The sequence below is a fragment of the Schistocerca serialis genome, chromosome 5, assembly GCF_023864345.2.
Source record: "Schistocerca serialis cubense isolate TAMUIC-IGC-003099 chromosome 5, iqSchSeri2.2, whole genome shotgun sequence".
Taxonomy (NCBI): domain Eukaryota; kingdom Metazoa; phylum Arthropoda; class Insecta; order Orthoptera; family Acrididae; genus Schistocerca; species Schistocerca serialis.
In genome coordinates, this window is record NC_064642.1 from 505,999,245 (window position 1) to 506,014,865 (window position 15,621).

General features: G+C 39.0%; 1 protein-coding gene across 3 annotated transcripts in view; it reads right to left on the reverse strand.

Moving 5' to 3' along the window:
- The window catches only part of LOC126481305 (probable proline--tRNA ligase, mitochondrial), a 117,140-nt gene that overhangs the window by 48,804 nt on the left and 52,715 nt on the right, over nt 1–15,621 (reverse strand). For all 3 annotated transcript variants that reach the window (XM_050104957.1, XM_050104959.1, XM_050104960.1), the window contains one exon: nt 6,266–6,527. In XM_050104957.1, coding sequence (XP_049960914.1) covers nt 6,266–6,527 — 262 coding nt within the window. The remainder of the gene's footprint in view (nt 1–6,265; nt 6,528–15,621) is intronic.

Below are 15,621 nucleotides of genomic sequence, written 5' to 3' on the forward strand. Positions count from 1 at the left end.
CCAACACTTCTTCCAGAAGTGCAAATGGTGTTGGGAGTGGTGCATCAATTGTGGAGGAGAGTATTTTGATGGAGACCATGCACAATAAGTAAAAGATAAGCACAGAAAAATTTTGTGGATGAAGTTACGGAATTTTTTGAATAGACCTCATATTAACAGCACGAATGGCCAGAGAAGCTACAACAACACAACCTGGCTACTGTTTCATGATCAATTTCGATCTGCACACCAGCAGAAGGCAGAAGTTGTTCCTAGGGACATGAAATGCTCCTGTGTATTTGCTATGAAATTAGCTACACCATAGGATGTCAAGATGCAACAAAGAAAACTGTACTTCTTTATTAATGCAATATCATGAACTGTCAAAAGAACCAATTACAATAAACATTCAAGGAGTCAACAAACTGTCACTTAGTCTACTCCAAAGAAGAGACAAAAATACACCGTGTGCAATTTATTCTGCTGATGGCAACTCACACACAGCCTTCCCATCCCCACTGCAGTAGAGCAGAGGTCCTGGAACATAATGGTACTTGGAGTATTTGTGCCAGCCTGCTTTAGTGTGGGTTCCTTTATGTGTTGATGGCAGTGTGTTACCTGCTTATGCTGTATCCTCTTTGGTCCATTCCGGCATAGTAGGTGCAACTTTCTTCTGCTGCTCGTGCCTTATTTCATCAATTGTCACCATCATGTGGGTGGGCTTTACCCGTTCTAGGGACATGTTTACCATTGCAGTCTCTTTGCATTGAATGATCTCTTTTCAAAATACTGTACAGCTGAGCATATGATGGTTGCAAATGTGGACTGCTTCAGTCCACAGCATTAAATGGGAACTCCACTGAAATTTTCCTGTTCCTCTATTGCCAACTGGAGCTCTTCTACATACCTCTGTACATTGTACCATACATCTGTAGATCTGATAGCTGCCTTGTGGTCTGAATCTGAATCGCCTCTTGTACCAACGATATCGTCTGACTTTGCATGCCTACTTGTGTATTTTCACATTTTTGGGGGACACCACTCTGTAGTACCCCTGCGTATTCGTTACAAAATTGGTTAGACCACAGAAAGTGAAAATGCTATACAAAACACTTTCTTTCTTTATTAATGCAATATCATGAACAGGAAAAAGAATCAATTACAAAGAGTGATAATCATTCAAGGATTAAACAAACTAACAAAATATCAGTTATTGCGCTTCAAAGACGACACAAAAGTTTACTGTGTGCAATTTATTCTGCCAGTGACAACTCTCACTCGTGAATAAGTCAGTGATAACACCACATTAAAAGGCAATGTACAACATAAACAAAATAGAAACACAATAAATGCAATTTGTAAAAGAATTTGTAAGTCACGATTCTTATCTAGCATCAGAAAGTTAAAATAACAAGTGAAACACTGTCTGTGTTTTGTGCTGTAAACAGGAAGAAATATTCACTTTTTACTCTCTTCTTCTTTTTTCAGATAAAGTAGAATAGGGAATGTCTTGTCAGGCTGACCTCTCATTTGTTCATTATGGTGAGAGAATTTTTAATTTGTATCTGTTGGGAAAAATAGAATGTTATCTGACGGAAGTAGTGCCAATAAAATTTCTGTGGACTTCACTGTGGATACTTGATGAAACATCATTATATAGAAAAAATATACTTGTTTTACAGCAGTACTAACCAGTGATGCCAGTGCTGAAAACAGATGGCTTAAACAAGCATTATGTGAGCTCATTGCTAGTTAATTTTTTTCAGTTAATTGAATTATGGAAACAAAATAAACAACTGTATGTCCCTTTAGTATACTGAGTGTTCATTCAGTAGTTTATTGAAGACAAATTTTGACCTTTTAAGTCAATGAAAGATAATTTTTTCACTTTCTTTCATTCATTATAATCAATAATTTTAGAAAGCGTGCAACAGTGTCACTGATGATTTTAATTTTTTTTTCATGCGTAGCACAATGCATTTCAAGAACTGATCCTTATTATCAAATGTAAAATACCAATGTAAATATCTGCACTTGGAAATGAGAATGAATTCTCAAAATGCTTGGAGCTAGGCCTGAAAAAATACAGAATGGCTGCAGTGTTTTATTATTTAAAACACAACTTTTTTACTTTAGTCAAATTTTTGTCAGGAAAACTTATTGCAGAGAAAGGTTATTTAGAATGGCAAAATTGCAGTGAACCATCACTAACTTTTCTAACATGACGGAATTTAAAATTTCTAACATGGCTGAATTTAATGTAAAATCAAGCAATGGAAAATCCAGGATGGAATAATAACAATATTATGAAAAGGATAGTTGCTACTCACCATACAGCAAACAGGCACATCAAAAAGACTGTCAAACAAAGCTTTCGACCAACAGGCTTTCTTCAGAATATATATATAGACACACACACACACACACACACACACACACACACACACACACACACACGACCAGAGATTGCGAGCAGCGGTGCATGATGGGTGAAGAAAACTGGGTGGTGGGGTGTGGGACAGTAAAGTGCTGCTTGTGGGAGCACACACAGATGAGATGGGGAGAGGGTAGGGCAGGTAGGTGCAGTCAAGAGAGAGAGGAAGGGCAGGTGGGGGCGGGGGGGGGGGGGGGGGCAGGTGGGGGGGGGGCAGCTAGGTGCAATCGAGAGGTTAGAAGTAGGGCAGGTGGGAAGCGGTGGGGGCACCGGAAAAAGAAAAAAGTACTGTGGATGTGTTGGTGGGATAGAGGGCTGTGTAGTGCTTGAATGGGAACAGGGAAGGGGGTAGCTGGTGGCTGTATTATAGGGAGAGTTCCCACCTGCACAATTCAGATTACCTGGTGTTGGTGGGAAGGATCAAGATGGGACAGGCCATGAAGCAGTCACTAAAATGAAGAATGTGGTGTTGGGCAGCATGCTCAGCAACTGGGTGGTCCAAGTGGCCACAGTCTGTCAGTGGCCACTTATGCAGACAGACAGGTTGTTGGTTGTCATGCCCACACAGAATGCAGCATAGTGGCTGCAGATTATCTTGTAGATCACATCCCTTTGATGGGATAGGTGATCCTTGTGACAGGACTGGTGGAAGGATGTATGGGACAGATCTTGCATCTAGCTGTATTACAGAGATATGAGCCATGGGGCAAGGGGTTGGGGTCAGGGGTTGGGTAAGAATGGACAAGAATATTGTGTAGGTACAGTGCATGGCAGAATAGCACTATGGGAGGGGTAGGAAGGATAGTGAGTAGGACATTCCTAATTTCCCTCATTTCAGGGCATGACAAAAGGTAGTCAAAACCCTGGTGGAGAATGTGATACAGTTGCTCCAGTCCTGGATGGTACTGAGTTTTGAGGAGAATGCTCCTCTATGGCCGGATAGTGGGACTTAGGGAAGTGGTGGGTGACTGGAAAGATTGCTCGTTGAGTTGAGGAGGACCAGGTGAAAAGTGCTTTGGGGAGATGGTGTTGAGGTTTTGTAGGAATGTGGATAGAGTGTCTTCGCCTTCAATCTAGATCATGAAGATATCATCAATGAATCTGAACCAGGTGAAGGGTTTGGAATTCTAGGTGGTTAGAAAGGATTTCTCTAAATGGCCCATGAATATGTTGGCATAGGAGTGTGCCATGCAGGTGCCCATAGATGTACCCAGATTTGTTTTACCTTCAAAGGAGAAATAATTGTGGATTAGAATTTAGTTGGCCATAGTGACTAGGAAGTAGGTTGTAGGTTTGGAATCCATCAGGATTTGTGATAGGTAGTGTTCAACAATGGCAAGGTCCTGGGCATTTGGGATGTTAATGTAAAGAGAGGTGGCATCAACAATGATGAGCAGGACACCACGTAGTAAAGGAACAGGAACTGTGGGAGTCAGTCTAACCATCTAACATCCCTACTGCATCTATCTGCCCTACCTCTCTCCACCTCAGACCTGTATGCTCCTGTTCTTTCTGACAATTGTGCAATAATGCAATTTAGCTTTCTTTTACACAAAATTCTGAAGTCTGGTCTCAGGTATTCAGGACATATATAATCATTGGTCACATTTGGGAATTTCAAACTTTATTATCTTTTTGCACACTTTAGTACAACATGTTTTAATTTCATTCATCAGAATTGTAATGAAACCTAATTATTCTGCAAAGATGTAAGTAATTCTGTAATAAACTGCAAGACAAACTGACACTTTTATTTTTATGCAGTCTCTTATATGCCAGGTGGTGAAGACATATTCAATTATCAAAACTAAATCTGGTGTAGGAAGGTATGTTATTTTACTGCCAGTTTACAAAAAATACAATACAAAAAATAGACTTGGAAAATTTTGGTAGAATGTAAATAATTCCAGAGAAGGAGACCAGTCACTGAGTAGCAGAAGTGTTCAGTCATCAACAGGCACACACAAAAGAAAGAAAAGCTAGCTTTAACTTACATTGTGTTGGTGGGACTCTCTCTCTCTCTCTCTCTCTCTCTCTCTCTCTCTGTGTGTGTGTGTGTGTGTGTGTGTGTGTGTGTGTGTGTGTGTACTTGTAGTCTGATTCAATAAGGGATTTATTCTAAAAGCTACCAAGTTTTATTTCTCTTTTGTGCTTGCCTGTCAGCAACTCGATGCTTCAGCTATTCAGTGAGCAGTCTTCCTCGTTCCTGAATTATTAAAGCTAAAAGAAGTTCTTTACCTCCAGCAGATACCGTATGACAAATTGGAATTTGTGAAGAAACATAGTGAAGTGAAAATTATAAGTGGATCTGCACTCTCCACAAATAACAAACTGTGTAATCAAGCAAGGTTTAATATAAGTGTATCATGCAACGATTTGAAAAGTATTCATTTGCAGAGATTCAACGGAATATTACAATTAAGTCTCAGTCAAATTCTGCTCAGATTAATACTGACAAAACTGTTCTTTACTAACAACCAGATACTGTCTCTGCATACTCATACTGCATAGAGATCCAACAGAGTCCACAAAAGACAGGTAATTTTTGTACTTACAAAATAAGGGGCATTATATGGAAATGTTTGCATTGTCAAACAATATACTTTGCTGTTAGATCTTTGAGTTTGATTCACTTTCATACAATCTTTATGTATCTATTAAGAGTGTCACATTTTGTGCCATGAGTGTGAAATAATATGACATATGAGCGGTCTATTAAAATATTGTAAAATCTGGATTTGCAATTGTGCTCTAGTGCCTGGACTCTCACATACTCTGCCAAATCTAAAAATAAACTGGTTCTCACTGACACCATCCTATCCCATTATATGTTGGCATATTTGAGTAAGAATGATATTTCTCTAATCCAGGCTGCCACTTCTCCAAAAACACTATTCTTCACGTCCTCTTACCAATTATCACATAAACGCAATTCTGTGATCTCATTTCTTATTAATTTTATTATCTTTGCACATGACATAACTATTTCATATGTAAGACATAAGAGGAGTGATTTCAAGACTCTTGGAACCATAAGTCTTTATGAGCCATTAACTGGGCTTCTGGTCATCCTATTTTACAACAATTAAACCATTTCCCTAGACAGATGTCTACGAATGCTGCCTTCTTTGATTCTGATGTTTGTGTACTAGAGGCCAGTAAGTAGCTTTCACTGACACTGATACGTTTAATGTCAGCAACACCTGTCCACCGTTTAATACTTAAGAGTCATTAGCTACAGTCCAATCATTTACTGAAATTATAGTTGGGTTTTCACTTAATCTGTACCATCAGTTATCATAATCTTATTAATCAACAAATTTCTCATTGTGGATGCATTCAAGTATGATAACTTGTTTCACTGTGTCATTATTTTGAAAACATGGATTATTCCTCATCATGTAATCATTCATGTATCTGCCAGCACTGTTTTATCATCTAATTTGTGTAGCCTTTTTATTTTGTTTTTCAGTTCTTTAAAATAAAAATTCATTAAACCAGAATTTCATTATGATATGTCGGAATACATATGATGTTGTAATGAATTTTGTAATTCAATGACTGAGTTCTGGTTTAACCATTAAAATGTGCTGTTAGACTTGTGTGATCAATACTTTGATGATAAAAATATTGTGTGAACTATATATCATCATGTTGAATAATTCTTTGCCCATCTTTTATGCAGCCACAAGCTGAAAATTTACCAAATGGTAAAGTTTTGGTTAACGATGTAACATCTTGAAAATATCTAAAACCATTGGTACATATTGAAATTAGCTGTAGGTATTACTAAAATATTTGAGCTTTGAATAAGAAAGACTAGTTAGATATAGAACAACAATGATAACTTACCTTTCATGCATTCAATCCCTATTTCCTTAAAGATGTTGCTGTAAGCTGTAGTTACAGTGTCATATGTGACTTCTGCATTTTCAACTGAGGTATCAAACGAGTACAAGTCTTTCATAATAAACTCTCTTGCTCTCATTAGACCAAACCGTGGTTTCATTTCATCTCGGAACTTACTTCCTATCTGATACAATAAGAGTGGGAAATGGTGATGTGATAATTGTGGTACAGATGCTATCAGGTCAGTAACTGCTTCTTCATGTGTCTTGAAAAGAAACAGAAAGGGGTATCAATCAAAAATGAAATCACAAGAATAACAAAATGATTTATTAAATGTTTGGAACCCACATATAAAAGTTAGTTTATTGACATAGTGAGAACATTTCTTTTCAGTGTCTTGCTGGTAGGTATATCACAATTTTTTTCGGCCAAAGAGGCTTTTCAATTTAATTGCTACAGCTGATTGCAAACAACACCCCCTAGCTCAAGAACAAAGATGTAATTTACAAATTTCATTTAGTTCATGGCAGTATCATAATCTTTTCTTTGGAACAGAGAATTTATTAACATGGTAGTGGGTTAGGTGGGATGTGGTGTGATGGAAAAGATTGAGATGTAATCAGGTGGAGAATGGTGGGTTGGGGTGCAGCGTGATAGGACAGAGTGGGGTGTGGTGCACTGTGGTGCAGAGGAGTGTGATGTGATGAATTAAGATGGGCTGGGGTGGATTAGGGTGTGATAGGGTGGAATAATTTGGAATAGTGTGTAGGAGGGTGCATGGTGTTAGAGTAGGTTCAACAGTAGTGGTGTAGGGTGGGTAGCGGTGGAGTAGGATGGGTGGTGTTGGAGTAGGATGGGTGGCAGCAGCGTAGGGTGGGTGGAGGTGACTTAGAGTGGGTAGTGATGGAGTAGAGTGAGTGACGGTGGAGTTGGGTGGGTTGCAATGGATAGGGTAGGTGGTGGGTGAGCAGCAGTGGAGTGGGGTGGGTGGCAGTGGAGTAGGATGGGTGGCAGGTGGTATGGTGGGTGGCAGTGGCGTAGAGTGGGGGTGATGGAGTAGGGTGAGTGACAGTGGAGTAGGCTGGCTGGCAGTGAAGTAGGTTGGGTGGTAGTTGGGTAGGGTAGGTGGCAGTGGAGTAAGATAGGTGGGAGTGGTAGGTGGCAGTGGTGTAGGGTGGGTGGTGGTGACAAAGGAGTCATATTGATAAAAAAGTCACAGGATTTTGTGTAAGAACTGGAACAATTTTAACCAAACATGTATGCTGTGAAAGTAAAAAACACTGTAGCACCCCACAGCTTAGGAATTGTGGTGGTGGAGGTAATGGTGGAATGTTTGGAGAAATTTAAACGTAAGTAGGTACACTTGTGATTGCTGCCTGGAATAAAATACTGAGGGGCTGAGTCAACTATAGTATTTCAGTGGAATGGTGTTGGGGAGGGAAGGAGACACCACATAAAAGACTTACATTGAGTCCAATATGTAGGTTTTGTGTCTGCTAAGCTGATTGTCATGGCAACAGTAATCTAGGGATAGCATTCTTGACCCTTAATCAAAATGTCATGGCCCTGGGTTCAATCAACAACACTGTTTAGATTCTGAATAAAATTCATCAGTGCTGGTCAAAGATTCTATTATAAGCAATCACCCTCTATATGCCAACAGCTTTGTCAAACAGAGAAGATAAAAGTTGTAATGGAACAGATTGAGGCTGAAGTATTGTAGAACACAATAAATTGGTTTGGAATATGAACCGATTCAGCCAATTCCATTATGTACATTGGATATACTTTTGCATTTTAACTCGCAATCTATGACCAATCTTTATAAAATAATGTGTGCAATGCTACATAGTGTATATTTGTCATTCTCAGTACAAACTGGAACAAAGCAATTTATATAAAATATTATGAATTGTCATAAGAAACCACTACAATAGGAAGTGAAATTATAATATAATTATGTTTAAAGAACAGTTTATGAAATTAATTATTCAAACACTTACAATGTAAATTTTGATTTGAAAGAGTGCAAATTTATTATGTTTCACTAGAGAAATTGTAATTATGCTTTGTCATGCACATGACGGTGTGTCTAGATAATTACTGTTTTTAATTGTACTTTCTACAAGGATCCTGGGTAATACAAGAAGAGACAGGATAAAGAATGAAACAATATGAAACACTGAAACAACCTTTAGGTTAATTCCCTAAACGAAACTAAGAGAAAAATAGGCTTAAATGGTTTGGCCATGTTAAAAGAATGGGCCCAGAAATACTTTCAAGAAAAGCTCTAGAACAGACAGAATCTATATCTACATCTATATTCTGCAGACTACTGTGAAGTGCATGCCGGAGGGTATATCCCATTGTACCAGTTATTAGGGTTTCTTCCTGTTCCATTCATGTATGGAGCATGGGAAGAATGATGGTTTGAATACCTTTGTGCATGCAGTAATTATTCTAAACTTATCCTCACGATCCATGTGTGAGCGATATATAGGGAGTAATCATTTAAAGCCAGTTCTTGAAACTTTATTAATAGACTTTCTTGGGATAGTTTACATCTGCCTTCAAGAGTCTGTCATTTCAGTTCCTTTAGTATCTCTGTTACACTCTCCCATGGTTTAAACAAACCTATGGCAATTTGTGCTTCCCTTCTCTGTAGACGTTCAATATCCCCTGTTAGTCCTATCTGGTATGGGTACCACACACTTGAGTAATATTCTAGGATGCGACACATGACTGATTTGTAAGCAATCTCTACTGTAGACTGAATGCACTTCCCCAGTATTCTACCAATACACCGAAGTCTACCACTTGCTTTACCCATGACTGAACCTATGTGATCGTTCCATTTCATATCTCAGGTACTTGTATGAGTTGGCCAATTTGAAAAGTGACTCATTGATGTTATAGTCATAGGATACTATGTTTTTTTGCAGAGTGCACAGTTTTAGATCTTTGAACATTTAGAGCAAGTTGCCAGTCTCTCCACCATGTTGAAATCTTATCAAGATTTGACTGAATATTTATGCAGCCTCTTTCAGATAGTACTTCCTTATAGATAAGTGCATCATCTGCAAGGAGCCTGATTTTACTATTAATATTGTCTGCAAGGTCATTAACATGCAACATGAACAGCAAGCATACCAACATACTTCCCTGTGGCACACCTGAAGTTGCTTCTACGTTTGATGATAACGGTCAATCCAAGATAATATGCTGTGTCCTCCCTATCAGAAAGTCCTAAGTCCAGTCACAAATTTCATTTGATACACAACAGGATCATACTTTTGACAATAAGTGTAGGTGCAGTACTGGGTCAAATGCTTTTCAGAAATCAAGAAACACTGCATCTACCTGGTTGCCTTGATCTAAACTTTCAGTATGTCATGTGAGAAAAGTTCGAGTTCAGTTTCTCATGATTGATGTTTTAGAAAATCATGCTGGTTTGCACTGAGGAGGTCATTTTGTTCAAGATACCTCATTATGTTTGAGCTGGGAATATGTCCAAAGATTCTACAACAAATCGATGTCAAGGATATTGGACGGTAGTTTTGTGCATCGGTTCTACTACCATTCTTGTAGATGTGTGTGACCCGTATCTTTTTTCAAGAACTGGGATGGGTTTTTGTTTGAGAGATCTACGATGGATTGTAGTGAGAAGAAGGGCTAATTCAGCTCCAAATTCAGTGTAGAATCTGACAGGGATTTCATCAGGGCCTGGAGCTTCGTTCAGTTCTAACAATTTCAGCTATTTCTCAACACCACTGACACTAATACTTATTTCATTAATCTTTTCAGTGGACAAGGATTAAATAGGGGCAATTCTCTTGGGTTTTTATTTGTAAAGGAACATTTGCAAACAGAATTAAGCCTTTCAGCTTTCGCTTTGCTACCCTCAATTTCAGTTCTTGTCTCATTCGCTAGGAACTGGACACTAACTTTGGTGCCACTAGCAGCTTTTACATATGACCAGAATTTATTTGGATTTTGTGAAATGTAACTTGACAATGTTCTGCTACAGTAGTCACTGAAGGCATCACGAATTGGTCTCTTGACAGCTGAATGTGTTTCATTCAGCATCTCTCTATCTATAGATGTATGTTCTGTTTTACATCTATTATGCAGTAATATCTGTTTCTTTAGAAGTTTCTTTACAGTGACTGTATACAATGGAGGTTCCCTCCTACGATGAACTGTTCTACTGTGTACATATCTATCAAGTGCACGGTCAACTATTCTTTTAAATCTGAGCCAGAGTTCCTCTACATACTCCTAACCTGTGCTGAATGTTCTAAGTTCCTCATTGAGATATAACATTACTGATTTTTTATCTTGTTTACTGAACATATATAGCTTTTTATTGTTTTGGTTGTCCTTTGTACTTTGGTAATCATTTTGAAATGGATGTCCTCAAACAGGTCAGGTCTATTTGTTGCCATTATATTCAATATATCTCCATTATGAGTAGGGTCCCTAACTATCTGTTCTAGGTAGTTTTCAGAGAAGGCATTTAGTAATGTTTCACAAGATGTCTTATTAAAACCACAACTAACTAAACTGTAATTTTCCCAGATAATTGTTGGATGATTAAAGTCTCCACTGATGACTACAGTATGATTGGGGAACTTCCTTACAAGTGAACAGAGGTTTTCTCTGAAGTTTTCAGTTACATCAGGAGATGAGTCTGGTGGGTGGTAAAAGGATCCAATTATCATTTTATGCCCACACCTGATACTGAGTCTTGCCCAGACTATCTCACATGCAGCTTCAATTTCCATCTTGGTGCATTTGAGTTTTTTTGTCTACTGCAACAAGTACACCACTTCCATTTCCCATTTGCCTATACACTTAAATTTTCCCCAAAAATCTCACTGCTGTCAATTTTAGGTTTGAACCAGCTTTCTGCACCTAGTATTATGTGAGCTCCACTGCTTTTCATGAGCACTTCAAACTCTGGTATTTTGTTGTGAATGCCTTGGCAGTTTATCATTAGGATTTTAACATTACCACCTGTGGGAGGTATTTTTTTTATCTTACACTGATTCTTCTACAGCCATCATTATATGGATTGGATGGAGGGTCGCCTAATCTAAAAAATCCTTTTCTGCACCCCACACACAGTCAGCTACCTGAGTAGCAGCCTCTGATGTGTAGTGCACACCTAGCCTATTTAGGGGGACCCTATGGTTCTCAACCCTATGGAGCAAGTGCAGGAATCTGCACCCCAGCTTGTCACAGAACTTTTGAAGTCTCTGGTTCAGTCCTTCCATTTGACTCAGAACCAATGGGCTATGATCAGTTTTGGTGACAATGCTGCAAATTGTGAGCTTTGTTGAAACTCCATGCACAAGGATGGTCTTCTCAACCTTCTCTGCCAGTCACTGGAATGATCCAAGAATGACTTCGGAGCCCAGACGACAAGCATCATTTGTTTCAATGTGCACCACAATCTGCTGTTGGTTGCAACCTGTTTCCTCTATGGCTGCCGAAATAGCCTCTTCAACATGTTGAATGAGGCCCCCAGGCATACACACTAAGTGCACCTGGTGTCCTTACCAGCCCTTGCTGCCATTTCCATAAGGGGTACCATCATTTGCTGTACATTTGAACTGTCAACGATTTTGCGTTTGCCTCCTCGTGTCACTGGGCAAAGGAGATTTCCCCACAACAGGTGAAGTGAGTCCTACTGGGTCAGTTTCAGTTTCAGTGGAAGACAGCACCTCAAACTTGTTGGTTAGGGGGATCGGTACAACAGCCTGAGCCCTCCCAGTGCCCCATCCACCCTGTACAGGATGCCTAGATCCACCATTGACATGCCACTTGCAGTCAAGTGCACGGGTAAGGAGAGGTCCTGTCCTTTCTGCAGAGGAGACAGAATCTACAAGAGAGGAAAGTACCTGAGGTACCTCTGGCACAGGTATCACAGGTACACAACTCTTAGAAGCTCTTCCAACACACCGATTTGCAGCAGCTGTCAATTGTTTGAAAGTAGTCAGGGTGGTTTCCAGCTGCTTATGAACATCAACCAACTCATCCTGTGTTTGAGAACAGCATTTGCAGTGGAGCTGCATTTTGGCTGGTGCTATACATTACAAGGCAGTGAACAAAGGACTTTAAGTTATTCCTGCTGATTATCTTTTAATCTGTACAGCTAAAAAGTTGCTAATTCCCTATAAGAATTGATGCAGATACACAAAATGAGATTTCCATTAAAGCAACACAAAAACTGTGGTAAAAGATACTAGTTTCCTAAAATATTTTGTTGCTAATTATAGTTGTTAGCAAACTTGAAAAGAGAGTTAATTTATGATAAATTCAGATAATATATAGGGCTACTCCTTTTAAGGGAAAACTAGATATACCACAAAATGTTAATTAGAAAATCTGCTACAGTAACTAAATTACAAACCCCAATTTGTTACAAATTGGTCATAGATTATACAAAGGACAATGTTATTCAATAATGAATGTACTGGTCTATACTATTAAGAATATATTTATACTTTGGTAGCTGTGCCCACCAAACCAATACATTGCAGAAGAGTATGGTATGGAGTTGATGTAGTATGCTATGTCTACAAGTTAATTCACAAATCAGTTACAAGGAGTTGTAAAAGTTTGGAAAATGTTGTGAAAGTGGAAGCTCTACTCTCTCTATGTTCAAAAGTTATTTTGTGAATAAATGGCAAAGAGTGGTCAAACAGTGGAGTTTGAATGCTTATTTTAAAGAAGCAGTTAATATCTCTGAACTGAAAAATTTAAATGCAAGGATCTCTCCAACAACAAGCACTCAGATTAAACATCAACTAAGTATCAACTACAAATGTAGCATCACATGTTCACTGCAATGAACAAACTATTTTGAACTTTGTTATGGTACAATATAATTAGAGCAGGGATGTGTTACAGTATTCAGGGCATTTTCTTGCTCTTCAGGTGGGTAACTGCCCATAAAGGTGGCAGAATCAGCAATGATCAATGGCATGAGGATACAGAAGGCAATGGAAACTCTTGTAAACCCTACTGGATGTACTGACAGAATATTCAGAACTACTGACAAATATCATTACAGTTATGACTGGCAAGGACGCTACCAGCAAGGAAAACACAGCACCTCCCAACACTGTACACTGATCTTTACTGGTGGTTTCCTAGATGACCACACCAAGGGGCCGGGGTTTGATTCCCGGCTGGGTCTGAGATTTTCTCCGCTCAGCAACTGGGTGTTGTGTTGTCCTCATTATCATTTCATCATCATCAGTGGAAGGTAACAGGAAACCACCACTGGAATCACTTCCATAGGTGCTCAAGCAGTGGACCTCTCTGAAGAGGCTTTCCCCATGACAAGACCTGCCGTAAGGCAGAACACAAAGTTCAGTTTCCTAGACGACAATGCTATATTTACTGACTTTGCCAGGTAATGAATCAGACTGCTCTTACTGTTGTGCAAGTTGACTATCCCTGTGTGAGATTTCTGTAGAGAAAGTTACACTTCAGCACCTACTGACTGGTATTCTTACTCAGCCAAGCAAACCAACTACTACTGTAGTGATTTCCACCATCACCTATCAGTACTGCCACACCTATGTTACCAACTGGAAACTTTCCTGTATTCAGTTTAACCTGAATGCACAGTGAATTAATTGTACTAATTCTTTAATTTCTTTGTGGCTTAGGAAAATTATTTTATTTTATTTTATTGTGAGCTTATTGACTTTTGTTTCATGTTGCAGCATATGTATGCAAGAGTAATAATTAACTGTTGTCATAGAAGAGCAAATCACAAAAGAAATCATTGCATTAAAGGTACTACTACTATATGTACCCACAGGAAATGTGGCCTGTAACTGAAAAAAGCGTCATGATGATCTCTCCATTAGAGAAAGCTTTTGGATTGGTCCTCTGTTCAGATCTCTGAGAGGGGACTGCCAAGGAAGAGCTGACCATGAGAGAACATTGGAAAACCAACAAAAGGGGAACATTATGCATCAGAGCATGGGAAGTCAAAAGTCTGAATGTGGTAGGGAAGTTAGAAAATTTTGAAAGGGAAGCCAAACATTCCATCTAGATATAGTAGGAGTTAGTGAAGTATAATGGAAAGAAGATAAGGATTGCTGGCTATATGATTAGGGGGTAATATCAATAGCAGCAAAAAATGATGTGACAGTTGTTGGATTCATTATGAATAAGGAAGAAGAACAAAGTGTTAGATACTATGAGTAGTTCATTGACTGCATTATTCTCATTGGTACATATGCTTAAAACTATATCTCAAGTATACATTCTGATGTTACAATCAGAAGATGAATGGAGAGAAAAAAGAAGAAGAGAAAAGGAAAGGAATTAGAATTTTTTGTTAAAAAATCATTTGCAATACCACAGTCAGTACCATGCAGAATTAAAACAGAGACTGAAGTGGTAGTGAACCAATAACGTCACAAGTGGCTCATACCTAGATACACATTTCAGTACAGTCACAAGCTACCAGATACTTAGTACACATTCAGCAGAAAGATGACAGAGACAGAAAACTAGAGCTGAAGGAGAGAGACATGTCTTCTACACAAGGATGCATAGAGAGAGCCTAATGAAATAATTAACAGGCTGTAACTTAAGTGAAAGTAGCAGAACAAGGATTACTGACAACAGAGAATAAGCAAGACGCATACGTATACTCCCATGCTAATCCCTTCAAATACCCTGGATTTTCAGCTCTCAAGGGAGTTGATTACTGGGACTGATGGCATTCACAGGAATAGCATTCAGTTCTGTGATTAGAATAGAGTACTGAACCTGTGTCCTAGATGTTCCAGCACCTCCCATGAACTAGCCAAAGATGTTTTTGAGAAGCTGAACTATACTTGGTGAACTTCTTGCAGTTCACTGCCTATCATGTATTGATGGAGGGACTTAACTGTCTTCCATGACCACCACGTCACAAAATGCTGATTGTACCAGCATTGTAGCAGAAGCCAGAAGTGAGAGCCTGTTCATCACACAGGCACCTCTGGGTTCTGAGCTCTACCATATTAGTAGGGAGGAGATCAATCGACCACATGGCTCTTGACACTCAGTAGATCACTGATGGGTCATCGAGGGACACCACAGAATTCAGAGTGGAATAGAGTACACTCCAACAACCAATGTGAAAACGAATATTTGTACTATATTTGCACTGTTGCAAGAGCTGTAGCCTACCAAACAGCAGCCATGCTAAACAGACATCAGCAGGAATCCTATGAGTAGCTGAATGGGACTTCATCCAAGGCTGCTGTGGAAAGCACTGAGTTGCAAACATAATGAATACAATGACTGAACTCTTAACACTGTTTTAATAGTGTGGAGGATGCTTC